General features: G+C 39.9%; 1 protein-coding gene across 3 annotated transcripts in view; it reads left to right on the forward strand.

The window, feature by feature from the left end:
* The first annotated feature begins 4,869 nt into the window (after positions 1–4,869).
* SRFBP1 (serum response factor binding protein 1) overlaps positions 4,870–16,009 on the forward strand; it is a 70,130-nt gene continuing 58,990 nt past the window's right edge. Inside the window, exon 1 of one of the 3 annotated variants that reach the window (XM_064642211.1) lies at positions 4,870–5,002. In XM_064642211.1, coding sequence (XP_064498281.1) covers positions 4,886–5,002 — 117 coding nt within the window. In that variant the 5' untranslated portion in view covers positions 4,870–4,885. Of the gene's footprint in view, positions 5,003–9,964; positions 10,085–16,009 lie in introns of those variants that run through there. The other 2 variants (XM_064642213.1, XM_064642212.1) reach the window with 2 other exon arrangements.

Raw genomic sequence — 16,009 nt, forward strand, 5'->3', positions numbered from 1 at the left:
AGCTTTGATTTGGCTTTGCAGTACCAATTTTCGATCTGCAGTTTGCATTTAGCTGTAATGAACATTTATTTTCTTAACTGTTTGCCTATAGGTAGCCAACCTGAATCCAAAGGATAGTTCCTCCAGTCTGAAGGAAAATTTCTTTAAAGACATTCGAAAGACTGGCCTGGCTACAGTGAAGTAGGCAGAAGGAGTACTTTCTACATAAGTTCAGGCTGTAGGGGAGGGACAAGAGCCACTTCAGAAAACTTCAGGGAAATGAGTGTCTCTCTTGCCTCTAAGGAAAGAACTAGGACAAATAGATGTTTCTGGCTTGTAATGTGAAATGCTCGGTCGTCCTTAAGAAAACTAGCTTTCTCTCAGAATGCCCCCAGCACCAGCCATCTGCAATGTGGCTGATTCCAGCCACGGTTTTAGCAGAGAGGGCTGTTGAAAACCTGACATTCTGACCCTGTGTCGGCTTGCTCTGATTTTTGCAAATCCCTGCCAAAAAAGTTGCTCAAGTCTCAGATTCCACCTGTTTGAGCTGTCTGGGAAAGCACAGCAGTGTGAGCGATGTCCCAAGGGGAGCCTTTGAGCACATGCTCCTTTTGTGGCCTATTGACAGGTTTGACTGCAGATTTATTTAAAATGGAAGATTAGTTAGTCAAAATTATATATGTTAGTATTGAACAGTCGCTTGTTTAGTTAAAACTGAAGGCTATTTCCTGTAATATTATATAAGTTCTATAATAGAATCATAGAATCATAGAATACCCTGAATTGGAAGGGACTCACAAGGATCATCATCCAAGTCCAAGTCGTGGCCCTGCACAGGATCACCCCAAGTGTCACACCGTGTGCCCGAGAGTGTAGTCCAAACACTTCTTGAACTCAGACAGTGTTGGTGGTATGACCACTTCCCTGGGGAGTCTGTTCCAGTGCTTGAACACCCTCTGGGTGAAAAACTTTTTCCTAAAATTCAACCTAAACTGCCCCCGCCATTTCTTTGCCAGTTTCCTGCCATTTCCTTGGGTCCTGTCACAGGTTACCAGAGCAAAGAGATGAGTGTCTGCCCCTCCTCTTCCCCTCACGAGGAAGTTGTAGACTGCAATGAGGTTTCCCCTCAGTCTCCTCTTTTCCAGGCTGAACAAACCAAGTGACCTCAGCAGCTCCTCTGTATGGTTTCCCCTCAAGGCCCTTCACCGTACTGGCAGCCCATAAATACATGCTGCCTTGCAACATGCACACAGGCAGCTGTTCTCAAAGGAGAGAAAATGGTCCAGAAAAATGCATTCAAACACTGAGAATGCATGCCAAAATATCGGAGTGAAATACTGAAATGAAAGGAAGAAATGTCAGAACAAAGCATCAAAGTATGAAAGTGTTATATGCGGCAATGCCTCAAAGCATCCTGACCGTGACAAGCTGACAAGAAAATCTTGACTTAGAATGAATTTAAGTCAGAAAACAGTATGACAAAGGGCCAATGAAGAAGCTGTGAGGCACAAAGATTCTTAACCCTGGAAGACCAGTGAGGTTTAAAAAGGGAAAAGAAACAAAACCATTTATTTTCATCAACGACTGACTGACAAGAAAACAAAATCGTTGGATGAAGAAGGGCCAGAAGTATGTCATCAGGCCCTACAAGAAACTTTCAAAGCAAGTTATTTCAGTGTTCAGAGGAAAACTGAAGTTATGACCCAGTAAGCTAAACAAACAAGTAACGACTCTAATTGATGTGACACCAGGCTGGCACTGGTTAGATTCACAGAACAACACCTGGCTCCCTGTTCCTGCTTTTGTCTTTCTCTTTGCTAATATGCACAATGGAATTTAAGACTGGCATATCTAGGGATTAGTTTTGCATGAAATAAAAATGTGGTGGTTTGAAACTCCCAAGAATCTGATTTTTAAGTTCAAGCCCCCCTCCCACAGTTTGTCCCTGTGAGAGGGTTTAGTGATGGTATGGACTCGATATCTTTTTCACCCCATGTGGAGAGTTTTCAGACAAAACACAACCATTTGTTATTGGGGAAAGGGGAAAATATTTACAAAGGTTTATTTACACCCACATATATATTTACATTAAATTAAATTTCTCCTTTTCTTCAATAAAAGTCCAGGAAGAAAAAAGTCTTTCTGTCACTTCTCAGGCCACAGTTCCTTCATTTCAGTTTTTTGTGGCACTGGTTAGTGTCCTTCATTTTCCTGAGGCAGCAGATTTAAGTATGGCAGTCAGGATTTTTGTTCTTACTTTGTGGAAATTCCAACCCTGAGCCCGAGCCTTCAGGGGATTTCCTTGTAGATCTTCACTCCTCTTGGGTTAGAAAATTGAAGGCAGCTTTCAGTTCAGTCTTACCAAAACTCTTCTGCTCTGTCTCAGCTCGCCAGTACGATAGAAACAGCAGCAGCAGAGGGCATGGCCACCTCCTCCGCAGTCCGTTCTGGCTCAGCTCTCCGGACAACTCCAGGTTTTCAGCTCCTTTCTCCCTCTCTCTAGCTGCTGCTGCATTTTGGGACTCTCTAAGGGTTTGGAAGTCCACCCCTCCTCTTCAGGAAGTCTCTGTGTTTTGGGAAAGTGATACAGTCTTACCCCCAAAACAGCCCTGTTGGGTTTTCCTCTGTTTTGTTGCCCACTCTCCCTCCTGCAGGAACATCTCTGTGTCTCTCAGCTCTCACGTTATCTTGCTGCTACTGGCTATCTTCTGGCTTTTAGTCATCGCTGTCTCTGTTCAGGGCTGACCCGCTGCCGCTTTCAGTGTCTTCTGCTGCTGCTGACAGTAAGGAAACTCTTCCAGCTCTTGATTACGGGACCTGGTCCAGCTTTGACACTATACCGGGTCTCCCGTAGCCTCAGCTGGGGGCTGGGGGCCCTTGGCCCCCAGAGGGGCTCACTGGCCCCCTGTCTCCTCGTGACTCAGATCATGGCTACCTACCTTCTAAAACTATCTTTACCACCTTCTCTTCCGTTTCTGTGGGTATGTAATTTCCGTAGGGTGCATGTGGACTATTGATTGGTCCAGTATTATCAGTGGGGCAAACCATTACTACCCCAGAGAAAAGGTTTTTTCAAACCACCACAAAAGGAAGCAGCTCTTTATTTTACTTGGATCTTTCCTTCTGGAGTTTCTGCATCCAATTTTACACTTAGTGAATACAAATCCAATCTAGATATGAGATCATATTCAGTAATTCTTAAAAATCTCTTGATGGTATTCTGTGTGTCACATCCAAGGCTGCTCTACATTCAGACATAGTCAAATTCATCTCTTTCTCATACAGAACACTATAGCTGCTTGCTATCAGTAAAAAAGATCACTTTATGATGGTTATCTGACTTCAGATCAACTGGATAAAACTGTCCAAATCAGAATTTCTTACGATGCAGCAGCTGCAGTAAACACCCTCATCTGCAGTTAGAGTCTAGGCATTCTATCTACTTTTCTGAAATTCAGCTCCTGTTGGAACAAAAGCCCTTTACTACTATATGAAGGGAAGGTTCAAAGTAGTTTCAGTTGGCTCTTTGCAGATCTAAACGAAACCTAGGCTGCTACTGAACATCCAAAACCACTTTCAGAAACATCCTAAATGAAACTCAAAAGTAATACTTTGAAGGACTAGCCTTGCCTGACCTCACTTGTAGACTTGATATAAAGTACAGTCAAAGGTGACTTAGCTGCAGTTCACTTACAGGAGATGCCTAAGTACTAGCTGGAAATCAAACACCAAAATATAACAAGATCCAAATGCTAGATCCCACAGATAAAATACATTACAGAAACAGCTGACAACAGTTGTATTTGTTTAAATATTCAGACTTCAAAGCAGAATTCCAGGCACAACAGTGCCATCCAGGGGCCAGCAAATTGCTGTTGAATGTCCAAAGAATTTCCTGAAACTGATCTTATTTGTATAAACAAAAATGGGGTTATGTTTAAAACAATTTCCCCAAATATTTTCAAATATGATCTCAGTTCTTTTGAATACTGCAACAGATAAACAGCAATGTGAAACAATAACTGATTCATTCTCTAGGTATGCTATGACTTGCCTACAGTTAAGCATGAGTTTTGTTACAAAAGTCTTGTTTCAATAGAAGAATATTTGCAGCAATTTAAATCAACAATTCCTTCTAGCACAATAAACTGGCAATCACGAGAAAAGTTCTGATGAAACTTTGCCCAGCTTCTCAGACTGAGACATCATGAAATCCAAAAACGTGCTCAGCCACACATGACTAAAGCTACTTAAAATTACCCGCTTATATAAAATTTTGTACAACAAAAGCTTCAGGAGGCACAATTTCTATACAACTCATAATCTGCCTTCTACACTAATGGAAAATTCAATGTTAAAAGCGTAAAGCACTTTGAAAATGGAGGCTTTTTTGTGTGGTAGGGGAGATGGAGCGAAGTCTACACATACGGCAGTGGGGACCGTTCACGGCCGTAACCCAGCAGCAACACTGTGGGAAAAGCAAGAATCTCAGGATATTTCTAAGATTATAAATTATTCGGAGGGGCAGACGTCACTCCAGTTTAAGGATTTAGGGGAGTACACCTCTTTAGGCCTTTGATTCAGCCAGGTGACGATGCGACCAACTCCGCAGCACGGGGCACGGTGGGAAGTTTCAAGTTTAACCTCGTGCGAAGCCAGCTCTTCTCCAAGAGCGGCCCCTGGCGCCTTGGGCAGGTCAGGTTCGGGATCCTCCTCCCGCGCACGCTGCACATCACCCCCGAGAACCAGAACAAAACCTTTTTGACCCCGCTTTCTGAACAGGGACTCCGGGCAGGCCCAGATGGGTACACCCGGCCCGGGCGGAGGCGGGGCACGAGCGAGCTCGGCGGGGCGGGGCCGGAGGGCGCGGGGCGGGGCGGGGCCGGAGGACGCGGGGCCGCGGCGCATGCGCGCACTTTCGGTTCTGGCTGCCCGTGCTGTGGCGTGGGGAGCGACCGGGGCTGTGCAGGCGCCGCGGGCGGGGGTCGGCGCGATGGCTCCCGTGCTGAACCTCAACAACGAGGTGAGACTCCCGCGTCCTCGGGGGTGGCGGTGGGAGCGGCCGGGTGGACGGGTGCGAGAGGCTCGGGTCGGGGAGGGCCCGGCGGCGCAGGGGGGGCAGTGGCCGGAGGAGGGGGCCGGGGCACAGGGTGGGCACCGACGAGTCGCCCTGCGGGCGAGCAAGGTCGACATTGATTCTCTCCGAGGCCGGCGTGGCCGCCTGGAGCCGTAGGGAATGCCCCATGTGGCCTCGGATGGCTGCCTCAGTCCCGGTGGGAAACGCATCCCGCTCAGCGAAAGGGCTGCGACGCAAACAAACCCCCGATTTGTGAGGATAAGCTGCTTTTCGGGGAGTGCCGCGCAGCTGTCGCACGTGTTCCCAAGTGTGGCATCCTCCCTGTGGGCCTCGTTTGGTCACTCTTGTGTTTGCGCTCATACCGACGTTTTCCCCGTGATTCTCGTGGACCCACCGAAGACCGGGCTGCCTGTCTCCTGGATAGCAAACATATGATGTTACCTTATTTTCTTGCAGGTGAAGGGACTGAGAATAAAAAAATCAATGTGTTAGAGGTAACTTTTTCCTATTCTGAAAGAAACTTGGTGTTTAATATTTATTTCAGAATATTTTTCCCATTCTCTGGTGTAAATTCACTTAGGGGTGTTTCGCTTTGTGATGTGGTTTGGCTATGCATTTGCAAATCATCCTGCACAATAAGCCTGACACAACTAAAGTGGCCTCATTTTTAGGTATTGCTCCAACAGTTTAAAGTAGCTGACAGCTCAGGTATGTGTGGTATCAGCATCTGCAGCTGTCATTGTGCACTTCCAGAATTCCTGTATAATTAACAGTTTGGTTAACATTCATATTTGTCATCAGCAGGACAAAAATTACTATCTTCCAGGCACATGGTAACTTGGAGACAGGTTGATTTGCATATTGATTTGCAGATCAAGAATTTAGCATGTTCATCAGGAAAAATGTTTGATAATACGTAAAATACAGATATTTCCGCAGTAATTTATTGCAAGTTTTTGGTCCTTGCAGTTCACAAATATAAGGTCAGAAATTAGTCATTTCACATTGAAATATGACAGTAAATCACCAAAGAAGAGGTTATCTCATTCATTGAAGAAGAGTTTTTTTTGATTGATCAGATTCAGGTGGTGTTTCGTAGTCTTTCACCACAGAGGTATTAGTATAACAAGGATGAAAACAGAAGCATTATTTGACTGAGAAGTTTTTAAGAAAAAGAATACAATGAGTTTCTGTACAAAAGATTGGATAGTTTCAATAAGGACGTTGGGGATACCTTTTCATTGTATAGTTCAAACATAACCCTTTCCTGAGAGGAAACTGAAAGTTCTTATATTTTCTGGAGGTGAGAGTTTTCACCAGAGCTTGAACAAAAAGTTGACACTGTAGTAACAGGTCCATCCAACATGTAAAGTAGTACAGAGATTGAAATCCTAGATGCCGTCTTTTCAAGAGGGACAGAAGGTAAGGCTGGCTTACAGTAGGATGGAGACCTAGCGTGAAGAGATTGAAAAGTGTTTTCCGTTTCTATGCCGATGCCCTTTCATAAGTGTCAGAGCTGTGTTAATTACTGCAGTTGTTAGTCATAAGATGTGAAATAAATAAAATAAATACCTTATTTACTAATACCTGGATATTTGCTACTTTTGTAACAAATACCCTCTGTGTATTTGTTACAGGGATACCCTTGCAAGAATGCATTTTACTAGTAAAAACCATATATATTCCTTTAATAAAGATGAAATGGGGGGATTTGACCATGTATAAAAGAGTGATTTTTAAAAGTGCAATCAATTAAATAAACTTTTCTTGTGTATTCTTCCAGTTTGCTGAGAGAAAGATGTACTGTAATTACAGGTGCTCTATTCTGTGCACCTCTGGCTTTTTCAGTCAGCCAATGCTGGAGATTATACTAATTTCTTTCCCCATTAGGCCATATCCAATAGACATGATGATAGTTGTTGCAGAGACAACTTTGTGACCCTTATGGAGCTGATAAACTTGCTTGTCCTAGCTGGATTTACAGGACTTTAGTGTCTAAGGCAAGCCTAAAAGAAAACTGGAGAGAGACATATTAGAAAGGCATGTAGAGGTTGGACGGGGCTTTGAGCAACCTGGTCTAGAGGAAGGCATCCCTGCCCACAGCAGGGAGGTTGGAATAAGACGATCTTTAAGTTCCCTTCTAACCCAAGCCATTCTATGAAATTCTGCTGTATTATACTTATGTATTTCAGGTTTTAATTCTGGCAAAGAAAGATTTCTGCAGTTAATTAATAAACTACCATGTCCTGCAAAATGGTGGAGTCTTAAGAAATTCTTGGATGAGAGGTTTCAACATTTTCTGTACCAGTTCGTATTTTGTTTACAGGAAGAGCAAATAGTCTAAGAGCAGTGGTTCTCTGTGACATACATTGGCACTTATATTAATGTTAATTGACTTTTATTTTAGTTACTTTCTGTTTTATGTTTGATACTACTAACTAACAAAACAAAGTTACCAGTGTCCAAAAACATTTTTGTTTTCATTCCTATAAACTATATGGTTATAGGTAAAAGATGTGCAGCATCTGCTTTGTACAGAAAAGATATGCTTGTTTAGCTTATCTCTGAATGGAAATACCTACCTACTAGAGTACAGTTCAGTGTAATTTAATGGCAGGTGTTGTTTTAGTACAGCTGTGAAAACAGGAAAAAAACCCATCACACTCTTAATGGAATGTTTTGTTAGTACAGTGTAAAAATTAAGCCTTTGGTTCAAATATTGTAATGAAATAAAGTGTATATGTGCTTTGAAATTAAAGGAAATTTAATTGGGTGGTGATTTAGCTTCTAATCACCAAAGAAACTTGAAATTTGGATATTATTATTGTTATTATGAAAATCCTCCAAGGAAATAAGACTGTGATGTCTGTTTCCTTTCTGAGAGTTTTTGAACTCATTGGCTAATTTCAGAGAAATTGGAAAGGAGTAGAGACCTCAAAAGTCACTTGGTTTTGGTGTTTTTAATTATAATTTGCTTAGAGAATACTACCTCCATAAAGCAGTATGCTGTCAGCTGTTCTGATGTAATAAGGAACGAAGAATGAAAATGTTGCACTGTTTTGGTGACTGTATGAATGAGAGATTTGAGGTGACTGTACAGCGTTAAGGATCCAGGGTGAAAATAAGAGGAAATTGCAATTGTTGTGGTGAGGTGAAATAAGACGGAAAATAAAAACAAATCAGTCCTAATTTTTGAGTTATTCACAGCATAATTAGTTTAGATAGTCCATTACTCTCTCTTTTCGTGTAAAGTTGTTTATAGCAGTGTAAAAGCTTCAGAAAGTCACACTATTTTCATGTTAACATGTTCTTTTCCTTTATCGCTATTTGAATTTATATAGAGTAATAACAGAAAAAAGCAAGGTCTCGGCAGAACCCATGGTTAGCAAGATCCAGTAATTTTAGGAAGACATCATCTAGCTGCTAGTAAATAATGTGCTACAGTTTCAGTGTGCCTGCCTGACTGAAAAATTAAGATTGAAAAGGGTTAAGAAACACAATTGTTTTTTTAATTCAAGCATCTTATTACTATATGGGGTCATTGCATTTTGATTTCTGTGCCCAGGGAGGAGTTGGGTGGCAGGGAGGGAGGGTGGGAAGGAAATAAAAGCTACAGAAAGTTAGAACAAAGTGAAACAGTGAAGACTAGGGTTTTTGAGAAAGAGGAAAATGCAGTATTTCTTACCATTTTCTACTCATTGCTTTCTTTTATACAAAGGAAAGCGTAAGTTGTAGAATGAAAATTTCAGTTTTGCCATTATATATCCAATACATATGATCTTGCTTTTGCAGGGTTTGTCTGTATTAAGCTTAATTGTATTGTCCTGTTGTGCTTACTTTTATAAGCATGCAGGCTGAAGGAATCTTTTTAAAAACCTGTTGCTGTCTCAAATATGTTCCCTATTTTAAAAAGCTTTCTAAGAATTTTCAGGTATTTTGTCACAGAATAGCTTCCAAAGGTAAACTTTTCTGGAAACATTTGCTAGATGGCAGCACATAATCATCAACTGCCATGGATGAGGGCAAGTTTAAAGGGAGATAGGTCATGTTTAATGTGAAGAATTATCCTTGTTGATCAGCAATATAGAATAGCGTAAAACAAGCTTTAGAATTGGAGCTAACCCAGATTTGTGGGTTTTTTTCGTTTTGTTTTGTTTGTTTTTTCAGAACTGTGCTTCTTAAATAATGTTGTTCTGTTTTTACAGTCATAATCTGCTACCGATATTGTATTATTGCAACAAATGTAAATATCTTTCTGCCCACCCTCTTTCTACTCCTTTTTCTTTTTTTTTTTTTGGAATTCCATTCTGCTTACAGGTACCTCAAGGTGGTACAGTGCAGAAAATTCTTGAAGCTAATGCAAATGATGTCTGTATAAATTGTTTTAAAAGTTAGTGTTTTAATGTGTATGTACATGAATGCTGTGATGACTAAAGATGAATATTAGTAAGGCATCGTATTATGTAAAGCAAGTTATTAAAGCTGAGAGTTGTTTCTGCCTGTGGGATGTGAATCAAATTTGCCAAACTTGTTTGGATATGGAAACTTTGGTAAGTTGTATTTAATAATTAATTGCACATAGACAAAATAATTTTTCTCTATAAAATGTTACAGAATTAGAATACTGACTTAGAAAAGGTTGAGCTGTATTTACAAAGCTGGGGGGGTTAGATAATAAAAGCTGATATCTGCATAATGCTTGTCATCCATGATAGAAGTGTTCTTTTTTTCCTGTATTTTCATCTGCTAAACAAAGTGCAGAATTAAAATTATTATGTAGGGAGCTTAGCAATGAAGCTGAAGGTGGTGAATTCCGTTCAGTAGTTCCAGCATTTCCATTCCATGAGTTCCAGCATTTTGTGCTGTGACGCTCAACATGGCAACGCTCAGCTCTTTTGCTCTTTTAGATTTAGGACTGACATCCTCACCTCTTGAATTATCTGGACTGTAGTTTAGATGAATGACATCTTTAGAAAGCAGTCTGGACCTCTGACTTAAGAATTTTGCTAGTACATGGCAAAAGCGCAGGTGGGTAGTGTTGCTGATAATGAAAAAGATAGACAAAAAGCCATGGGAAATAACTCAGAGGAAGAAGGACTGAGGTAGAGTCTCTGGAAGTCTGAAACTGCAGTTTGAGTTATACCTGTAATTCAGTAATTATACAAAATTATATCTATAACTCTTGAATCTTTTGTCACAGTGCAACCAGAGGTAAACGTATATTTGGAGATGCTTATATAAAGGCTGTGTTGGCTTGGTGTAGCATTGGTAGGTGTCATTTGTCCTTAGGTGGTCAGACACAGCTAAGATGACAAACAGAAAAAAGTTACTGAAATTGCATTTATACATGCCTTCCTTTGTAAATTGTGGAAAGGTCAAGTACATGCTTTTAAAAGTAAATAATTTTTGGTAACCAGATTTTCTGTATATCATTACAAAAAATTTGGTCTGAATGGAATATCAGGAAGGAATGGGGAGGGGGAAATCTGAGAGGGTCATTCTTTCCTCCTGACACTGAATTGACTTGTATAAGCAAAAAGTGGATCATGATTTTTGTAAGGTGCACTAAACATGAAAAACCTGATTGCTTACCCATGCTAGTCCTTAATGTATTGTGTATTTCTATTTTTTATATAGTAGGTCCAGCATGCTTGTATAAATGCAATTTTTAAGTTGATAAGAAATTAACATAAAGTTTTTTAGTCATTGAATGATCACGATTTCTGCAAGAAACATTCTATACAAAGTGAGTTTGACTTCACCATGGTATTTATTTATATTTACTTAGGGTCTTCCTTTCAGCCTTCGTCAGACTGCTACATCACTGAGATGTGATACACCTGTCTTTGTTTTTGTTGACTTAAGATGACAACTTAGACATATAATTTAAGATTTTGTTTATTAATTGTCTGTTTCTTTACCCCACATTTTATACTGTAGATACTGGGACAGTTTTTAAAATTGAAGTGCCTCTCATACAAAGCTTTTTTTGAAGAACTGCTTTGCTGTTCAGACAGATATGACATGCCCCGGAAGGACTGTGATTTTCCAAATGTGGTTTCACAGGCACTTGGACTCACTGTTTCTGAATCTAGGGATTTTCACTCTCCTTGCTCCTCACCCATTCCAGCCATTCCATTCCATCCCATTGCCTCCCTCTTCTGTAAGCATAAAAAATTTTTTGCTAGAGTAATCTTCTGCTACATATTTAAGGTAGCAGGGTTTTATAGGGAGTGAGAGCTTCAGGAATGTGGGACCAAAGATAAATGGGAGGGGTGGAGATGGACTGTCCCACCACAGTGAGCTGTTGACGTAAGCATTCAGTCTTTTAGTGTTTTAGACCTGAATGGCTAGTGTTATCTAAGGTATGTTGTGAGGTATATTTTAAAGTGCATTCCTAGACCTTCTTTACCACTGATAAAAAAGAGTCCTAAATTGAAGCTTTCAAAAAAATTACTGACAGAGTGCTATAGGTGTTACGGTGTTTAAAGCTGTCTAAAATACTGCGCAGCCAGCCCAGTGCAGTGATTCAGGCATCTCACTGAAGATCTGTTTTGTGTGCTATCCCCTGGGCTATGCGGTTATCTAGGAGTTCCTTTAGGGCATTTTAATATTCGTGTCTGATGACTTTATAGCTGCCTAAAGGGTAAGGGAGGCTTGAGATGAGGCATCTGACCAGTTATCTGGTATTGGACTGAGTTGTGTGATGTTTTACTGCTCATAATTTAAAATATCATGCTGTCTTTTAAGGCATGCCTCTGTCTGATGGGGAAAATGCAGAATTTTTAGTTTAATGGCTTAGTTGTAAAGCTTTCCAGTAGATGACAAAGCTGATATATAGGTTCCCTCAGTCTAAGATGAGTTGAATCCTGTGATCTCAATGACCAGCAGAGTGCACTAATCACAAATACTAACAAATACTGTTGCTGGGCTACTGTCTGGCAAAAAGGGAGATTTTATGGTGTGAAGGGAGCCTGGTCCATGTATTTCACCAGTGGGAGCATTTCTGTAGGGAAAATGCTCCAAGAGCTGCTTATCCAACAATTAGCATAAAATACATGAGCTCCCTGAAAGGAAAAACTGAAACTCAGGACCGTTTACTCCTAATGAAATTCTTGCTAGTCTACTGCAGAGTTCCCTTTTGCTGTTTTTTCTGTGGTTTATGGGCCTTGTTTGATCCAGCTATCCATACTATCCAGTATGCTGGCCAGGCCACTTCCTTGAAGTAGAAGCATTTGTTCTAGACTCCCTCATGCTGAACTGAGTCTGTAGTATTAGGTTTTTCAGTTCTGTTAAGTGCCCCAACATCTAGACAGTTCTTGTACTGTTCTGAGCTATCTACCAGTATAGCTTAAGCTTAAGCTGTATCAGAGACTCTTGCACAACTTGAGTCAGCTTTAGGTTCTTCTGAGATCAAAATTATTCTTAATGTAAAGTGGCTAGGTACTTTTGAAAAAGTACAGGTGTCTAGGATGCTCTGTGGTCAAAGTTTAAGCTGTGGCTGAATACTGGCACTGCCAAGATCTGTGTATCCCTGGCTTGCATGTGGTCTTAAATACTTCCTTGAAGCTGGTCATACTGTCTCTTAAATATCACTAAAGTCGGTCTAAAGTCTCCAAAAGGCATATAAACAAGTTATGAGAACTGAGAAAGGATAAGTTTCTACACAATTCAAAACTGAATATCTAATCTTTTCCATCAGTTAATTTCTTAGTATACTGGCAAATCACTACTTTTTTTCTGTAAATTACAAATCTGTGCAAAGTTGGAAAGCAAACATGGCTTTCTCTTTAAACTCTGGAATACTTGGCAGCAGTCGCTTTAGCTCTATGGAAATGCATGTAAAAATTCTTGCATTAGTTGTGTTACTAATAAATAATTCTAGGCACAACAGTTTCTTGAAGAAGAAAGTTGTGCTACACTTGGCTTGATTTCTGCTTAAAACAGTTGAAGTGTTAAATTACTGACATTCTTTTACAGACCATGTAAATGTCCTAAGGAAAAGGTCTTTTGAAAGCTTATGAAATTTCCAAACTTATACTCTGCGAGATAGAATTCGGAGGAATTGTGGTTTTTTTTTCCCTAGGAACTCTTCCAACAGCTGTTTCTAAAGTTTCTAGAGTTGCCACATCATCAGTTTTACTAATATTAGCAGCAAATTCTGATCTGCTATTCGCATAGATTTTGTTTCAGCAGATTACTGAAGCAATTAAGCTTGGCAAACTAGGCAGTTTTTTGCTTCTGGCAGCATTGTATACAGCCGTTATCAAACTACTGTACTTCAGGACAGTAATGAACACTTTTTCTTAGCTTAAGTGGTTTATATAAAGTGTGTGTGGTAGGCCACGTAGGCTAGTAAGATGCTCTCATAAAACAAAACATCTGTGGTTCCTTGGTGTGGTAGTGTACTATAATGAAAAAAACATGCAAATGGTCATGGGAAACTTTGTAACTTTTATTTTAAAGGAACTGTGAGATACTTGCAGTACACTGTAGTTTTTTTTATCAGATGTAATTTATGGCTATATATGCATGAGTAAAATACAATTTAAAAAAAGATTCAGTTACAGAAAATGTGCGTAATTGCTTAGTGCTGTCATTGCAGACGTCTTTCTGCAACCTTTACATTGCTGGGTCTGAAGCTTGCTGCCAAATGAGGAAGGAAGCAAGGCTGAAATGGGTGTAGAAGGGAAGGGGTGGTGATAGATGTTTTTGTAATAGAATTTGGGGGCCTGGAGGAGGGGACGTTCCTAGAAGGAGAGTAAATAAGTTGTGAATTCATTGCAAACTGCCTTTTGGTATGGCAAGGATAAACTTTTTTTCAGTTTGTCTTATGCTGTGAAGGTCAGTAGTGGAGAGCAATTAAAGAAAAAGTGGCCAGCTACTAGATTTGGTGACTTTTTAAATTGTCCTTTAAATCATATAAAGGAAAGGAATTTTAAATTCTTATACTAACAAAAATTACCATTACATTATTTCCATTGCAAAGGTGGGTCACAATGATAACTGTTTATTCATATGATATTTAATACCAAATGAAGTGTGTCTAAGGGGAGACTTTATCACTCTCTGCAACCACCTGAAAGGAGGTTGTAGTGAGGTGGGTATTGATCCTTTTGCCATGTAACAACACAAGAGGAAATGGCATCAAGTTGTGTCAGGGGCAGTTTAGATTGGATATTAGGGAAAATTTTTTCACCTAACGGGTTGAAATGCACTGTAACAGGCTGCCCAGGGAAGTGGTTGAGTCATCATCCCTGGAGGTATTTAAAACGTGTAGATCTGGCACTTCAGGGACATGTTTTAGTGATTGGCTTGGCAGTATTTGGATTATAGTTAGACTTTATGATCTAAAGGGTGTTTTTCAACATAAATGATTCTGTGAATCCTCTTTGCTGCTTTTTGAGAGCAGATTAGAAAAAAATATAAGGTCATGTACAGGTATGCTAATGTAGGAAGAGATGAGTGAGTAGAGACTGGTTGCATGAGAGGCTGGTAAGGACTGTTTTGAATAGCAGCTGCTTCAAAGGAATGAATAGGGGATTTCATCCAGGGGCAAATATCTCTGGAGAAATGCAGCAAAGAAAATTAGTAGCTCAGGAGAGCATAACTTATATGCATGTTAAGATATGAATTCCAGACAGTGAAAAGCAAGAGGGCAGTTAAGGTGATTACTTGCTCATGAAGCAGTTGAGGAATAATGAAGGAAGGATGGGAATAGAGAGATAGCTGGTAATTCTTTAAATATTCCAACAGTCAAAATGAGAGGTGCGTGAACAAGATGAAAATAGGATGAGGAATGAGGAGAGCTTATAAGCAGGGGAAAGGGGGAAACCTATATTTTGTAAGAAAAAGCTAGAGATTGAAGAAGAAGGGAATTCTCCAGCAGAACGGGCACTTGGTGTGGAGGAGAAATTTTAAATGGCTGGAGAATGAACATACCACTGGTAATGTGGGAGCACTTGTTCTGTCCCAACAAAGAAGATTTTGCAGGAACCTTTGAGCATTGCTCTGAGTTGTTAATAACTAATACTGGGATAGTTGTAGATCTCTTGTAGATCTGATGTCTTGGCAACTGATGGAGAACTAATTGTTTGAAGGTACAGTTTTTAAATGAATAGTGTATGTCAGACATCTGGCAGTGATATTTTAAGCTCTTTATTCCATCTACTTTTCATACTTGTCCTTTTCCTCAGCTTCTATTTTACGTCATGAAGAAAATTCCAGGAAGAATACAGATGATTAGATTTTATTTCTTTTAAACACTGACTTCCCCATGTGTTTGTGTTTATGAAAAATTCTCATCATGAAATTAGTCTTTTTAAACTGTTCTGAGGGAATAAGGAGCACTAACTGGTGTAACAAGATAATTCTTCATTCCCGCTAGCAAAAATGTTTCCTGTCCTTCCAAAAAGACTGAAAAATAACTTACATGGTAGTACCACTCTTTAATTTTTTTTTTTATTTATTTGCATAATCTGTAACTGCTAACTGAAAAAAAGTTCTTACAAAAACATTTAAGTCATAGAGACACTATAGTAGAAATCAACTTAATGGAAGAGCAGTTTTCATGTGAGAAGTAGCATAGTGTTTCAGAGTCTGTCAGGCCAATAGTATTGGAACATGTTTGAAGCCAACAGTAGTTCACATTCTGGTGATTTTAGTAGTCTTTGACACAGGCTGAATGTTCATCTTGTGTAAGTCAGAAAAATCTGTGATGCAAATTTGGATTTCCCCTATATCAGTTTTTATCACAGTGTGGTTCCTGAGGCCATGGCTTTTACTAGTCAGTGGAGTACTCTAGGTCTGAATAGGGGTTGCACTCATTGAATGTGTTGTGATACTTGTATTTTATATGCATGCCAAGTGTCCTTGTGCTAGGGGCACCATAAGACGTATGAAAAGCTAGACTTAATAGTCCATTGGTAAACAAAGTCTGAAATATTTTGCTTT

The sequence above is a fragment of the Pseudopipra pipra genome, chromosome Z (assembly GCF_036250125.1).
Source record: "Pseudopipra pipra isolate bDixPip1 chromosome Z, bDixPip1.hap1, whole genome shotgun sequence".
Lineage (NCBI taxonomy): Eukaryota > Metazoa > Chordata > Aves > Passeriformes > Pipridae > Pseudopipra > Pseudopipra pipra.